This window comes from Mobula hypostoma, chromosome 1 (genome assembly GCF_963921235.1).
Source record: "Mobula hypostoma chromosome 1, sMobHyp1.1, whole genome shotgun sequence".
NCBI classification, from domain to species: domain Eukaryota; kingdom Metazoa; phylum Chordata; class Chondrichthyes; order Myliobatiformes; family Myliobatidae; genus Mobula; species Mobula hypostoma.
The window spans coordinates 175416597-175431507 of NC_086097.1; the positions used below are offsets into that span (position 1 = coordinate 175416597).

Below are 14911 nucleotides of genomic sequence, written 5' to 3' on the forward strand. Positions count from 1 at the left end.
AATTGCGCCCCTGTCCAAACATCTGGCACCCATCTTTTAGATAACTTCACCATAATATCAGCTCAAAAATACGAGTCAGACTCGTTAATCTTTTAAATAACAAATTATGGCACTACATGAAAATTATAACTGCACCTTCTTTGCTTTCACTGATGCAAATTGGTCTATGATGTGATCAAAGTCAGTTTTTTCAGTTTCTTCTCTTTCTACGCTCAGCAGAGCAAGATCACAGAGTCTGCCTTGACCCATGGAGGCTCTCAAATACGAAAGTATTAGTTTTAACTTGCTGAATGATCTCTCACAGCTGGAGATGGAAACTGCGATGGTTAGCATTATCTGAATAGCAATGCGAAGATCGGGGAAGACGCTCTCATCTCCATACTGACAATAAATTCAAGAAGCTCTTCAAGTCTTGATATTTTCATGTTGACCCACCTGGATAGCAACATTCTGCAATCCAAAATTTCTTCATATAGCTGCTGTCCATCAACATCAGAGCTGTACAATTCCCCCAAATTTTTGCACTTCTTCTTTAGGTCGTTACTGTCGGCACCATAACACAGCCCCTCAACATCGAGAAGGAAACCAATCTTGGTGTCAGTGTCATGCAAACGAGCAAACCTTTCGTCCATTTCTCTGTGAAGACGGTCGAGTGTTCCCTTCATGACTCTTTCCATTTCCTCCTTAGCTGTTAACCCAGCGTCTCTCGAGTTCTCATTAGCCATTCGTTTCTTTTGTCTCTGACGTCTTTCAACTTCAATATTCCATCCTTGACAAAGACCAACTCCTTCTTCCAGTGACTCACTGACCAACACTTCTCTTTCATCATAAAAATGATCTCTGAGTGCTTTCAAATCCAGGGCAGCATCGTGGAAGTTCATGCTAGGATCCTGCAGCCTCTTTTGAATACGGTCTATGCGAATGAGTACTTTGTTCCAAAATCCAAGCAAAATCAGAAAATTGTAACTCAACATGCAGTTGTACAGCTGCCTTGCGTCACTTCTTGTTTCACTGGTCTCGTTTTCATTGTCTATCATGTCCTGGAGAACTTGAAGTATCTCCTCAAGGTACTTGTTGACGGGCTTCACTGCTTCTGTCCTTGCACTTCACCTGGTTTCGGAAACCAACTTAACAACCACAGGCATGGTGTCTTTGAGTTTTTCCCAGCGCTGTGTTGAACGAGAGAAAAACACGTAGAGAGCTTCGATGGTTCCAAAAAACGTGACCATCATTGTATCCTGCTTGGCTGCATGTACACCCACTAAGTTGAGTGAGTGATTGTCACAATTCACAAACACTGCCAGGTTGTTTTTCTCACTTATTCTTTGATGAACACCACTTCTGTGTCCAGTCATCACAGCAGCGTTGTCATAGCACTGTGATCGACAATCTTTTAGCTCCATTTTGTCCTTCTCTAGCTGTTTCAAGATGTCTTCAACCAAGCTGTCAGCATCCTTCTGGCTTATCTGGATAAAACCAAGGAAGGACTCTCTAACACGGACTGTTTTCCTCTCAAAATCAACTTCCACATACCTCACTACTTCTGACATCTGCTCACTGTGTGCCTGATCAGGAGTCGAGTCGAATATGAGACCATAATACTTGGCTTTATGAATGCTTCTCAATAAACTCTGGTGAACAGTAGATGCCATCATGTGGATGAATTCATTCTGGACATCCGGTGAAAGACGTGGATCCAGGATGACTTTCCAAATGAGTGAGATGTTCTTTTATGACAGGGTCAAAGATGGCCAGTAGTTTCAGTAAGCCAAGGAAATTTTCCACATTAGTGTCATTGTCTAGCTGAAGTGACTCCCTGTGTCCTCGCAAAGCCAGGTTCTGAGTCACAAGGAATTTTATGCAGTGAAGGATTCTCATCAAGATATCACACCACTCTTTGACATCATCCAGTTCTCTAGGTTCAGTGTCGTCAGGTTATCTCGTCAGGTAAAATCTCATCAATAAAATCAATATCACCACCACCATCGTCTTCCCCTCTTGTCATGTCCACATTCTCTGTGGCAGCCTCACTCTTAATCTCGTCATACTCGGATTTATCTGACTTGACTTCTTCCTCGGCTTGTGACGCATTTGTACTTGATCCACCTTCAGATTCTAATAAACTTGTAGCAGGTGCAGGCGACTCCATGGAACGTGTCGAACTACTTGTTCCGGGCTTTTCAAAGAAGGGCATGAAGAACTTGCTCAACTTCTTGGCTTCCTCCGCCTCCAACTTCCGTCTCTTCCATCCTTCAGCTCCACTTTCCTTCTTCTTCGTGAAGAAACATTTCATGGTCTTCTTACACAATGCTCTGAAATAAGGCCATCCTAGTGCTTCTCACCCATGATAATCAAAGACAGATCATACATCTGAAGAAAATTCTTTTTTCACTATTCAAGGATGGCTTGTCTGACTTTAATAGAAACTGCTCAGTGGCGCCCAGGGCACGTGCCATACCTGCCATACCTTAGATACGCCACTGCCCAAAAGTGTAATTATGTTTGGCATGATCTGTCTGTGTGGAAAACAATGCAAAAGCTTTTCACTGTATCTGGGTACAGGTGACAATAATTAGCTAATGACCAATGCTGAACAGTATGAGATATAACCTCAGTTTTGGTCGTCCTCTATGCAGGGAGTGAATTGAAATAACCGAGTTTGGAGCTAACATCGGGATTCAAAGCTGAGCCACCAACACACATGAAGAAGATGGAAACAACAAGTCCTCTGAGGCCTCAGATATGTTATTCAATCTCCAGAATTGCCAATGTTGTCAACTTATTGGGATGGGATCTTCAAAACAACCTGCTACAGGACCTCAGCAACACGAGTGGCATCTCTTTTCAGGCCCAGTATTGGGATTGTCATCTCTTGTCTCTCCTTGGGATGGGAAATGTAGACCATTGCATTGGTCCTGACATATACTGGACAAAATTTGTCCTCTTCCACCACTGGAAGTTGGACAATGTTTAAGACCAAAATTGCTCATTTATGATGAAATTTGATGTTACTTTTTTTTAACCCAGAGTGCTTGGAACAAGGGGCCATGGAATCAGTCTTCAAATATTTCTAAGTTAGAGGTAGATAGATCCTTGTTAATCAAGGGGGTGAAAGGTTACTTGAGGACGCTTGAGATGCTGGAATTAGTGGGTCATACAGCTGAGTGTGCGCAGAGGGGAGGCCGATGTTTCAAGTTGAGGCCCTTCATTAGGACTGAGAGTATAGGGATAAGATGGCTAGTTTAGGGAGGGGTGAAGGAGGAGCTGATAGATGATATGTGAATCCAGGTGAAGAAGGGTGATAGGCAGGTAAGGAGAGAGGAGAAAAGGAGCAGATGGAGCAAGGTGGGGGAAGGGTGCGTGTATTAGTATTGGCTTACTGATGTCATCTGTACTGAAATACATTGTTCCACCCAGACGGATTATTCCATACACAAGTACATCAAAAAGGAAAGAAAGAGAAGGTAGAATATAGAGTTACACATACAGAGAAAGTGCCTTTCCTACAGTGTACAGCACATCACCTCACCCGCCCCAGATATCCTCCCTTCTCCTCCTCTCCTGTTGGGCAGAAGAGACAGAAGCCCGAAAGCACGTACCACCACATTCAATGATGGCTTCTACTGCACTGTTATAAAACTATTAAAGGGTTCCCTGGTTTGATGAAGTATACTCTTGACCTCATAATCTACCCTGTTATAACCTTGAGCCTTACTGTTTACTTGTACTGCACTTGCTCTGCAGCTGTTCCACTTTACTCTGCAGTGCCACTTTACCTTATTCTAGCTCAATACACTGCGTAATGATTTGGTCTGTAGGAACAGAATGCAAGACAAGCTTTTCATTGTATCTTGGTACATGCGACAATAATAGACCAATTCCAATTCCAATACCAATCAATGCGGAAGGTTCCAGTTGGGACCACACATACTAATGGACTCCAGTCTTACCTGGGCGTGGCATGTCTTGCTGTGGGCTGAGCATGGATGTCAGTCAATTGGTCAAAATCTTCCATGTCCTTTGAGCAGGCTTTCATGTGCCTCCTCATGAAGATCAAGTACACCTGCACAAGACGCCACAACTTCAGTACACTGCAATTCTGCCATTTCTCAACATTATTTTAATTATTTGGAAAAAATCTCTAGCCACAGACTTACAGAATGGCCTATTAGCCCAGTCCTAGTTCTATGGAAGAGCGATCCAAGAGCAATCTCACTCCCTTGCTCTCTCCCCTGTAGAAGGGAATGAATCTGTCTCTGTGACAATCCCAGCCAATACATTCTGGACCATAATCACTTACTGCGCAAAACAAGTTAAATATAGACCAAGACACACAAAACAAACTCAGCAGATCAGGCAGCTGTCATAAGAGGACATTGGGAGCAGACCCAAATGCAAGACGCAGACACTGAAGTACTAGGAACAGGACAAGGTTTATCAAGAAAACAAGGGGAGTCAGGAAGAAATGATGCTGGACATGGACACAGGCCCTGCGTCCTAGAAAGGGTCCCGGCCCTGCGTCCTAAAAAGCATCTTGGCCCTGCGTCCAAGAAAGGGTCTGGGCCCCGTGTCCAAGAAAGTGTCCTGGCCCTGCGTCCTAGGAGGGTCCTGGCCCTGCGCTCCAAGAAGGAGTACCTCGCCCAGCCCAGTGCCGGAGTTCCCTCATCCTGTGCTGGAGTTCCCTCATCTTGTGCTGGAGATTCCTCGTCCTGCTCAGGAGTACCTTGCCCAGCCCGGTGCTGGAGATTCCTCATCCTGTGTTGGAGATTCCTCGTCCTGTGCTGGAGATCCTTTGTCCTGTCCAGGAGTCCCTTGTCTAGTCCAAGCCATGTCCAAGAACCTCATCTAGTCTAAGCCAAGTCCAAGAACCTCGTCTAGCCCAAGTCAAGGCTTTGTGTTCTTGTCCTGTCCATGTGCCTCATCCTGTGCAGGAGTTCCACGTCCAGCCCTGTAGCCACATCTTGTTCTTGCCTAGATCCAGGGTCTGAGCCTGCATCAAGACCCAGGTTCTGGGTCCCTGTCCGGTCTCTGGCTCAGACTCCTAGCCCAGGCTCCTAGTTCCAAGTTCCTTGTCCTGGTCCCGCTTTCCTAGTCTTAGTCCAAGCCCAGGCCCGGTGTCCTTGTCTCGTCGAGGGCCTGTGTCCATGTCCAGTGTCATTTCCTCCTGACTCCTCTTGCTTTTTTGATAAACCTTGTCCTGTTCCTCGTACTTCAGTGTCTGTGTCTTGCATTTGGGTCTGCTCCCAACGCCCCCTCATGACAACAGCATTTATGGAGGGAGATGAACTGTTGACATTTGATGTCCTGTTGTAGAGTCTCTGCCCAAAATGTTGACTGTTTCTCTCCATAGATGCTGCCTGACCTGCTGCGTTCCTCCATCATTTTATGTGTTGTTCAGGATTTCCAGCATCTGCTGAATTTCTTGTGTATCTAACTATAGACCGAAACTGAATCCTCCGGCACAGAGGAGGAGTTGAGGCCAGCGTAGATCAGCCATCATCCTATTGAAGGGTGGGTCAGGCTTGAAGGCAAAGTTGCCTATTCCTGTTCCATTTCAAGTCATTGAGATGCATAAAACTAGGTGGAACCTACATTTTATAAGGACCTAGAACAGTGCAGCACAGTAACAGGCCCTTTTGCCCGTGACATCTATACCAAGCATAATGCTAATTTAAACTACTTCCTTCTTTTACTGTGTGCTTGTGAATAGTGATATCCTCTAAACTTTGCTAACTTAGAATCAAAATCTGGGTTGGAAGATCCTGCCTGTTGTATTTATTTTTCTGTCATTATTTAGCAATGAAGATGCAGAAGTGCCTCAATTCCCTGCTGGACTGTTGCCCCATAAACTACTTTGAATACTCATTCTCTTATTCACTGGCACATCATGGCTGTTGAGTGAACCAAACATACAGTAAAATACACTGCTACTAGTCAGCCGGGCTACACTGACAATGCCTTTGCCACCATGAAAAACAAGGGCCTCAAATATGTGGAGAACACACACCACTTCCTGCAAGTCACATGTTGTACTGCCTTATGAGACACCAATAGACAAGAAAATCTGCAGATGCTGGAAATCCAGGCAACACACTCAAAATGCTGGAGGAACTCAGCAGGCCAGGCTGCATCTAGGAAAAGAGTAAACAGTCAACATTTTGGGCTGAGACCCTTCATCAGTCCTGAAGAAACGTTGACAGTTTACTCTTTTTCAATAGTTGCTGCCTAGTTTGCTGAGTTCCTGCAGCATTTTGTGTGTGTTGTTTTGCAAGTCAATGCATTTTACTTTTATAAAATTAAACTTGCATGAGTAAAATGGAATTTCATTTCACCCTGGGGTATATAACAAACTAATGTAACCTGAACACTAATTCCTCCAGCATTTTGTGTGTATTGTTAGGATATACTGACGTTCCCTCAACATCCCTAGTCCTGACGAAGGGTCTCGGCCTGAAACGTCGACTGCGCCTCTTCCTATAGATGCTGCCTGGCCTGCTGCGTTCACCAGCAACTTTGATGTGTGTTGCTTCCCTCATCATTGTTGTTGGGCCGAACTCCCGCTCCAATAGGATTGTGGGAGTACCTTCAGCAGCAGGGCGCCCGTAGTTCAAGAATGTGGCTCACCACTACCTTCAGGGCAGTTAGGAATGGGCGATAAATGGTGACTGCATCAGCAGAACCTCAGCCATATAGGAACAAAACCTCACCAATACCTTTCAAAGTCTTTTCCCTGCGAGAGTCTCTTGCCAATGATGTGTTAGACTCTCACTTTGAGCATCTCAGTGTAAGGACTCGTGTCAACTTGCACTAGTGTCATTGTCATTTCTGCTGGACGATCTCCCAGTCCGTTTTTTGGGCCTGGCCGGGATGGCCATTCATGGGTCTGGGCAGTCAGTAGTCAAGGGTTCTGCCCGAGCCAATCATGTGCCCCCTCTTCTGCTGTTGTACCTGTGCCTGTGTGTTCCTGGAGAAAGAGCACTCAGTGTCCATGGGTACATTGGGGGCTTTCTGGGATCAGTGGATACCACAGGGGCTTCAGTGCGTTCTGTACAGAGGTGACTATGACTTGAAGCTATTGACTATAAATTGTGTGAATCACAGAACACTGAAATATTGTAATAATATGATGCTGTAATCACTCAATGGGAAAATAAAACATCATTGTTGTTTTCACTTTGTTTTGCATATTTGTATAATATACGTTAATTTAAGTTTACATTAATTTATATTTGTCCTTGTCTTATAATGTAGTGTGATGCTGCAGTAAAAAGATAATTTTTAAGGCATTTATACCCTGGGTGTGCATACCTATCAGAAAAATACATTTGAAATTAGTTTAAATGAATCTTGTTTAAATGGCACATACGTCAATGCAGCTAGGTGATTGACTAACCTCAGAGCCACAACTTTGGCATTTAGCTTTCTTGGACCTCAACAGCTTCTCGACGTCTGTGGCCAATGGCTCACTGCGAGAAGTCACCCCACGGCACAGTGGACATTTCCCGCCATTTACTGTGAAATTAGTGCAGTGGCAGCGTTCACAAAATCTGAAAGGAAAATTAAGAGCGAGAGAGAGACAGCAGTCAGGTTGTGGCTGGAAATCCGGGTTAAATCCAGTGTTGCTTTGGCAGTTTGAGGAACAGCATGTTTTATTAAGAGCGGTGACAAGAAATGTGTCCACCACAGACATAATCCTTCCTACCATCAAGGACTTCTTCAGGAAGCAGTGCCTTGAGAAGACAACACCTATCAGTAAGGACCCACTCTATCCAGAACATGCCCCTTTCTCAGTATTACCATGGGGAGGAGGTAAAGGAGCCTGAAGAACCACATTCAATGTTTTAGGACAGCTTCTTCCCCTCCACTATCATATTTCTGAATATTTATGAACACTGTTTATTTAATGTAACTTATGACTTTTATGTCTTGCACTGTACTTCCACCACAGAATAATAAATTTCATGTTATATATCCAGAAAACACAAGGTCAAAAGACATAGGAGCAGAATTAGGCCAAGAATCAAGTCTGCTCCGCTATTCGATCATGGCTGATTTATTTTCCTTTCAACCCCATTCTCCTGTCTTCTGTCTATAACCTAAAAATTCTGCTTTAAATAAACCCTGTAACTTGGTCTCCACAGATGATTGTGAATTCCACAGATTCAAAATACTTTGACTAAAGAAATTCCTCCTCATCTCAGTTCTAAAGAGATGTCCTTCGATTCTGAGGCTGTGTACTCTGGTCTTAGACTCTCCCACTGTTAAAAGCATCCTATCCACATCCACTCTCGCTAGGCCTTTCAATATTTCGTCGGTTTCAATGAGATCCTACCTCATTCTCCAGTAAATACAGGCCCAAAGCCATCAAACCCTCCTCATACATTAACCCTTTCATTCCCAGGTGTTAATACAATAACATGACTATAGATGTGCAATGTCCAGCTCTCTCCAGCCTCCTCAGAAAGTGGAAGCATTGGGTGAGCTTTCTTGTCTGTGTAGAATGTGTTCTGGGACAATGAGAGGTTGTGTGTGATGTGCACTTCAAGGAGTTTGAAACTGCTTACAGTTCCAACTGCTGTGCTGCTGACGTAAAGGGGAGTGTGAGTGGCCTTCTCCCGTGTCAGAAGGCAGTGGCACTGTGACATAGACAGTAGAGCTGCTACCACATGGCTCCAGTAACAGAGGTTCAATCCTGAGCTAGGGTGCTGTCTGTGTAGAGTTTGCACGTTCTCCCCGTGACCCTATGGGTTTCCATCAGCTGCTCCAATTGTTCCCAAATCCCTAAGATGCATGTATTAGTAGTTAACTGTCCACTGTAAATTAAGCCTAGTTGTAGGTGAGGGCAGAATCTGTGGGGGGGGTGGGGAGAATTGGGTGAGTGGGAGTTGATGGGCATGTGGGGAGAATAAAATGGGATTAATCTTGGATTACTGTGAATGAGTGGTTGATGCTACTATGGGCTAAAAGGCCTGCGCCTGTCCTTTGTGTCTCTAATATTAAAGTAATGATATGGAAATATAAAATCCCCAGACCTTTTTTCCCTCTCCTGGTGATTTCATGTTTCATTCATCGCTTACCTGCACCACCCTGACAGGCCTTCTATCATTCCCCAGTCTTCCCCACCCTCTCCCAGATAGCACCACCCACCTCCCAGATAGCTGTGCTATCCTGGTTCCCATCCTCTCTCCTTACACTTATAAAATGCTTTCACTTCAAACTTTTCCTCGGTCCAATAAAAGATTATCAGCTTGAAACAGTCATTCTATTTCTCTCTCCACAGATGCTGCCAGACTTGCTGAGTATTTTTGGCATGTTTCTGTTTTTATTTCTAAAATAATTCAGAATAATACCACCATCTCATTTCCTTTACTTAAAATAACATCTTTTATTCCGACCTACCTTTAACATACTTCTTGGAAACTTTGGCCACTGTTTTGGCAAACTATGGACATGTTATGCCATTAAAGGTTGCAGTTGAATCCAGTTCTCAGTGATACTTGGTTCGAAGCCACCAGGATGCGTCCTTGGGAAGCTGTTGATGCCAATGAACCTGGTACTCTGGGATACTTTGCACCCATTTACTGCACTTGTAACAGGCATACACAGGCCAAGGTGCACTGATTTCAACTTCATAATTCCAACAGCAATGTGAATTTTGTAGATATTCACTGGTCAAAGGTACTGTATCACTGCCAATGAAATACTTATTGCCCAACCAGAATTGCCCTCGAGAACGCAGTGGCATTTAATATTTCAGTAATACTTGTGTAATATTATAAATATATAGTTAGATTAAGCATCCTTTGTTTATTTACATAATTCATTAAAAGAAAGGGGAAAAACTAATATTCTGGTTCCTATGAGTTTTGGATTAGTTTCTGGAATTACAAAGCAACAGTGGTGAGGAAGAAGTTTTAAAATGAACCAAGATGACTACCTACCTGTAGAAGTGTAGCACATTTTTCTCCAGAAGGGGAGGGAAACGTTTGAGTTTAATAAAAGGCAGAAAAAGGACGAAATTAACAAGCAGCAAATACAGCCAGAAGTTCATAAACAGTGAGTACCAGGTGATAATCATAAATGCAAAAAAAAAGCAGAAATGGATGGCTACATGGGAAAGATAGATGTGTTCAATTGCACAACAGATAACTGGATGATGTATACTGAACAAATTGAGCCGTATTTTGAAGCAAATTAAATAGTCAATGAAAAACGAATGCAGTGCAGCTGAGTGCAATGGGTAGAAGAGCATATAGTTTGCTTAAAAGTTTAACTGCTCTAACCAAACCAACTGAAATGAACTTTCCTGATATTGTGAAAGTAATGCAGGAACATTTAGAACTGAAACCATTGCTGATTGCGGAATGGTTTAGGATGCATAAGTGGAATCAAATGGAAGGGGTGTCCATTTAAGCTTACATAGCTGAATTGAAGAAATTGTCTAAGCATTGTTAGTTCAGTGATGGGCTTAATAATGCACTGAGAGATCATTTAGCTTGTGGAGTCTTACAAGAAAGCATTCAAAAATGGCTCCTAACTGAAACCACTCGCATATAAAGGTGCAGTTGAAATCATTATATCAATGCAACCAGCAGGCAGAGATGCAATTGACATAGGACTGGGTAATAACAATGTGAAAACTAACAATAGACAAGCAACCTGGCTTACACCAGCATGAATGGCAAATTAATTAAAATGAAATTGGACACTGGCTCATTCGTTTCAGTCATTCCACAAAATGAGTTTGAATGGTATTTCAAAGATATTGAACTGAACCCGCAGATATCCAACTACAAACTTACTGTGGAGAAAAGGTAACTCCTGTGGGAATGCCATTCATAACAGTGAAATGCAACAACCAACAAGCCACATTGGGCTTGTATATGGTAAAAACAAAAGAGCCAGCATTGTAGTGCTGTAATCGGCTGAGATAAGTACAACTTGATTGGAGATCCATCCACCAGTTGCATGCCACATCCCCTGCAATAGAATCAACTGGAAGTGAATTAGGAAAGGTAATGGATGATGCCACAGCAGTGTTCAAGGATGGCATCAGAAAACTCAAACATATCAAGGGTAAAGTATTGTTAAATGGAAATGTCACACCCAAGCTTTACAAAGTCCACCCATTTTCATATATAATCCGTGATAAAGTAGCCAGTGAGTTAGATCATATAGAGGCTGAAGGAATTCTTCCACGGTTGAGTGGAGCCCATCGGCAACACCAGTGGTCCCAGTAGCCAAGAAAAATGAGTTTACAGGATCTGTGGTGATTTTAAGGTCACCATCCCAGTACTGAAAGTGGATTAACACCCTCTGCCCAGGATAGAGGACATCTTTGCAAACTTTTCTGGAGGAAAACACTTCAGCAAAGTGGAATTAGTTGAGGCCTTCTTGCAGATAGAGATGGAAGAAGAGTTCAAAGTGTTTCTCAGCACAAACATTCACAGAGGGCTTTGGTGCTATAATAGGCTTATTGTTGGAGTAGCATCTTCACCTACACTCTGGCAGAAGGCTATGGACCAGGTGCTACAAGGCTGCACAGGCATTCAGTGTTACCTGGATGACATCATTGTTACATAACATCCTCTATCCTCATCCTAGGATGATAAGGAACATCTTCAAAATCTGAAGATAATGTTAATGAGATTAGAAGAATATGGGCTCATAGCATGACAGGACAAGTGTGAATTCTTTGAATCAAACATCATTGATGCACAAGCGTGTTAGGAATATCCAAGCAGTGGTGGATGCCCCAAGGCCAAAAGACATGCCACAGTTGCAGTCCTTTTAGGATTTGTCAATTATTAGAGCAGGTTCCAACTGTGCTCCACCCCTTAAACTCATGACTATAGATTGGGAAGAAATGGCAATGGACAAATCAGTGTGAGGTGGTTTCCCAAAAGGCAAAGGATAAGGTGATGTCAGACACTGTACTCACACACTATGATCAACAGCATTCAATAAAGCTTGACTGTGACACCTTGCATTATGGTATAGCTGCAGTCTTGTCACATGCTCTGAGTGATGGAAGTGAACGCCCCGTAGCCTTTGCATCACGTTCCTTTATCTCAGAGAAAAATGATGCACAGATTGAAAGAGAGGTTTTAAGCCTGGTTTGAGTTTTAAAACATTTCAACCAGTACCTGTATGGTAGAGAGTTAGCCTTCATTACTGATCATTAACCAGCAGTGTCCATTTTCAACCCACAGAAGGCTGTTCCACTAACGGAAACAGCATGAATGCAGAGACGGACTCTGTTTCTTAGAGGACACAATTGCAAGATCGAATTCAAGAGTACAAATAATCATGGAACTGCCAATGAATTGTCCCATTTACCCTTGGAAAAGGAAATACTCAAAAAATTTACAAGGGAGGGCACTCCTCTTGACGTATTCTCCAATGCAAATCGGAAGTCTCCTTAATACGGCAGAGCTAATCCAAAGGGAAACAAGAAAAGACCCCACACTCTCTCAGGTCTACATGGCCACCCAAAATGACTGGAATACGCAGCAGAAATTCCAGTTTCCCCATCTTTACCAGTACTGAGATGAACTTACCCTTGACAGGTGTTGCCTTCTGTGGGGATTGAGAGTTGTTGTACCATACAAACTGAGGCCAAAAATGTTAGAGGAGCTCCATGCCAGTCATCTAGGCTGGTGCTCAAAGCTTTGTCTGGTGGCCTGGGATAGATCAGCAGATCAAGCAGCTTGCCATGTATTGTTTGGGATGCGAACACATCCAGAAGATGCCAAGAGCACCACTTCTCCATCCCAGCAAATGGCCTGCATTGCCCTGGCATAGGATTCATGTGTATTTTGCCGGCCTATTCATGGATGCAAATTTTTTGATAGTAGTGGATGCAGCTACAAAGTGGCCAGAAGTGTTCCCGATAACCTCCACTACAGCCTCACACACTGATGATCTGTTGAGAAGCCTCTTCACAAGGACTGGAGTTCCAGAACACTTAGTCAGTGATAATGGACCACAGTTTGTTGTCAAATAGTTTCAGTCATTCCAGAAAGTGAATGGAATAAGACTTACTACATCTGCACTGTACCATCCAGCTATAATTAGCTTGGCAGAAAAGTTTGTGCAGAGTCTAAAGAACATACAGTGTGCAATGTCAGCAGAACACACTAGACTGACACTGAATCAGAAGCTCGCAAACTTCCTCTTTGCAGCACACTCCACAATCAACAGCTTCCCAGTGGCCAAACATTCCCATTCCTGTTCTGATGTGTCAGTCTTAGGCCTCCTCTTGTGCTAAGAGGAGGCCACCCTCAGGGTGGGGGAGCTGCACCTAATGTTCCAGCTGGGTAGCCTCCAACCTGACGTCATGAATATCAATTTCTCCTTCTGGTAAACTAATTCACCCCTCCCCTTCCTCTTTTCCCCTCTCTGACCCTTTACCTCTTCTCACATGCCTATCTCCTTCCTCCATGGATCCTTTCTTCCTTCCCTTTCCCCTCTGGTCCACTCTCCTCTCCTATCATGTTCCTTCTTCTCCAGACTTTGACCTTTCCCTCTCACCTGGCTTCACCTATCACCTTCCAGCTAACTTCCTTCCCCTCCGTCCACCTTTTTATTCTGGCATCATTCCACTTCCTTCTCAGTCCTGAAGAAGGGTCTCAGCACGAATTATTGACTGTTTATTCATTTCCATAGACGATGCCTAACCTGCTGAGTTCCTCCAGCATTTTTTGTGTGTTGCTTTGGATTTCAAGCATCTGCAGACGTTCTTGTGTTCATGATTTACTCACCAGCTATGCTACTCCTGGGTAGTCCCTTGCGCTCATGCTTGGATCTCCTCAAACCCAATCTCCGAAGGAGTATGCAGGACAAACAGCTGAGACAATTGAAAGCTCGTCAAACAAGGAGTTTTGGAGTTTCACTCCTGGACATGGAGTCCTGGTGAGCGACTACAGAGATGGTCAAAAGTGGGTATTCAGAGAGATTAAGGACAGGACTGGACCACTCTCCAGCAGAGATTGCATTTGATGTCATCCGGGGATGACACATTGATCAGTTGAGGAGAGTAGAGTCAATTGTTAGAGAAGAATTGTGTTCGGAGCTGTCAGAACCACTTCCTATGGTCCCAGAGTCAGCTCCTACAACCACCACAGAGGAGGCTGCAATGCCTGAGATTGTTTCACTGCCACAAGCCTCACCTGCCAAGCAGATTGATCCCCTCCGCCTTGTCAGAAAATTTCTTATATAAGAGTAAGAAATCTTCTAGAGTGATTAAATCTTTAGGCCTGAACAGGATAATTTAAAATTTACTATGCTGTGGCTGTCTATATACTGTCGTAGATGTATATATAAGATGACTAGAGAGCGATACCGTATATACTTGAGTGGAGATGCATTCTATATTGAGTTGGACTTTAGAGCTAAGCAGGGAGGGGTGTTGTGTATTTAATATTTGAGTAATATTGAGCATTCTTTGTTTACATAATTCATTCTGGGTTATGTAAGAAGTACATGAATAGCATGCGTAATTACACCACCACATCATATGTGAGTGCCTCACTAAAAGATGTAGACCTGTATCCTGGTTGCCGTGTTTTTCCTTTGATCAGTTTATGGAGTTACTACACATAACAGGGAAGGAGGTGCAAACCACCACCGTAAACCACTGCAGTTCATCTGGTGAAGGTGCTCCCATGGTTGTTGGCCAGGGAGCAGCAGGATTTAGATCCACCAATGATAAAGGAACTTGTCCTCTACAATTCCGAGGATCCAGAGTTACAGATCATTCAGAGTTCATTGGCCCCTCAGAACACTAATGAACCCGGGTGGATTATGCGGCAATCTGTAATATAGATATTACTTCTATCATTTATATTCCTCAGACTGATTATATATTTCACTTTTATTCAACAGACTAAATATAAATGTCCCCCCACAC

At 43.5% G+C, this 14911-nt stretch overlaps 1 protein-coding gene across 1 annotated transcript in view; it reads right to left on the reverse strand.

Moving 5' to 3' along the window:
• The window catches only part of LOC134352719 (E3 ubiquitin-protein ligase RNF166-like), a 29126-nt gene that overhangs the window by 12453 nt on the left and 1762 nt on the right, over positions 1–14911 (reverse strand). Inside the window, exons 2-3 of the mRNA XM_063060126.1 lie at positions 7394–7547; positions 3951–4063 (exon numbers count right to left, since the gene is read on the reverse strand). Of these exons, the coding sequence (XP_062916196.1) occupies positions 3951–4063; positions 7394–7547 (267 nt within the window). The remainder of the gene's footprint in view (positions 1–3950; positions 4064–7393; positions 7548–14911) is intronic.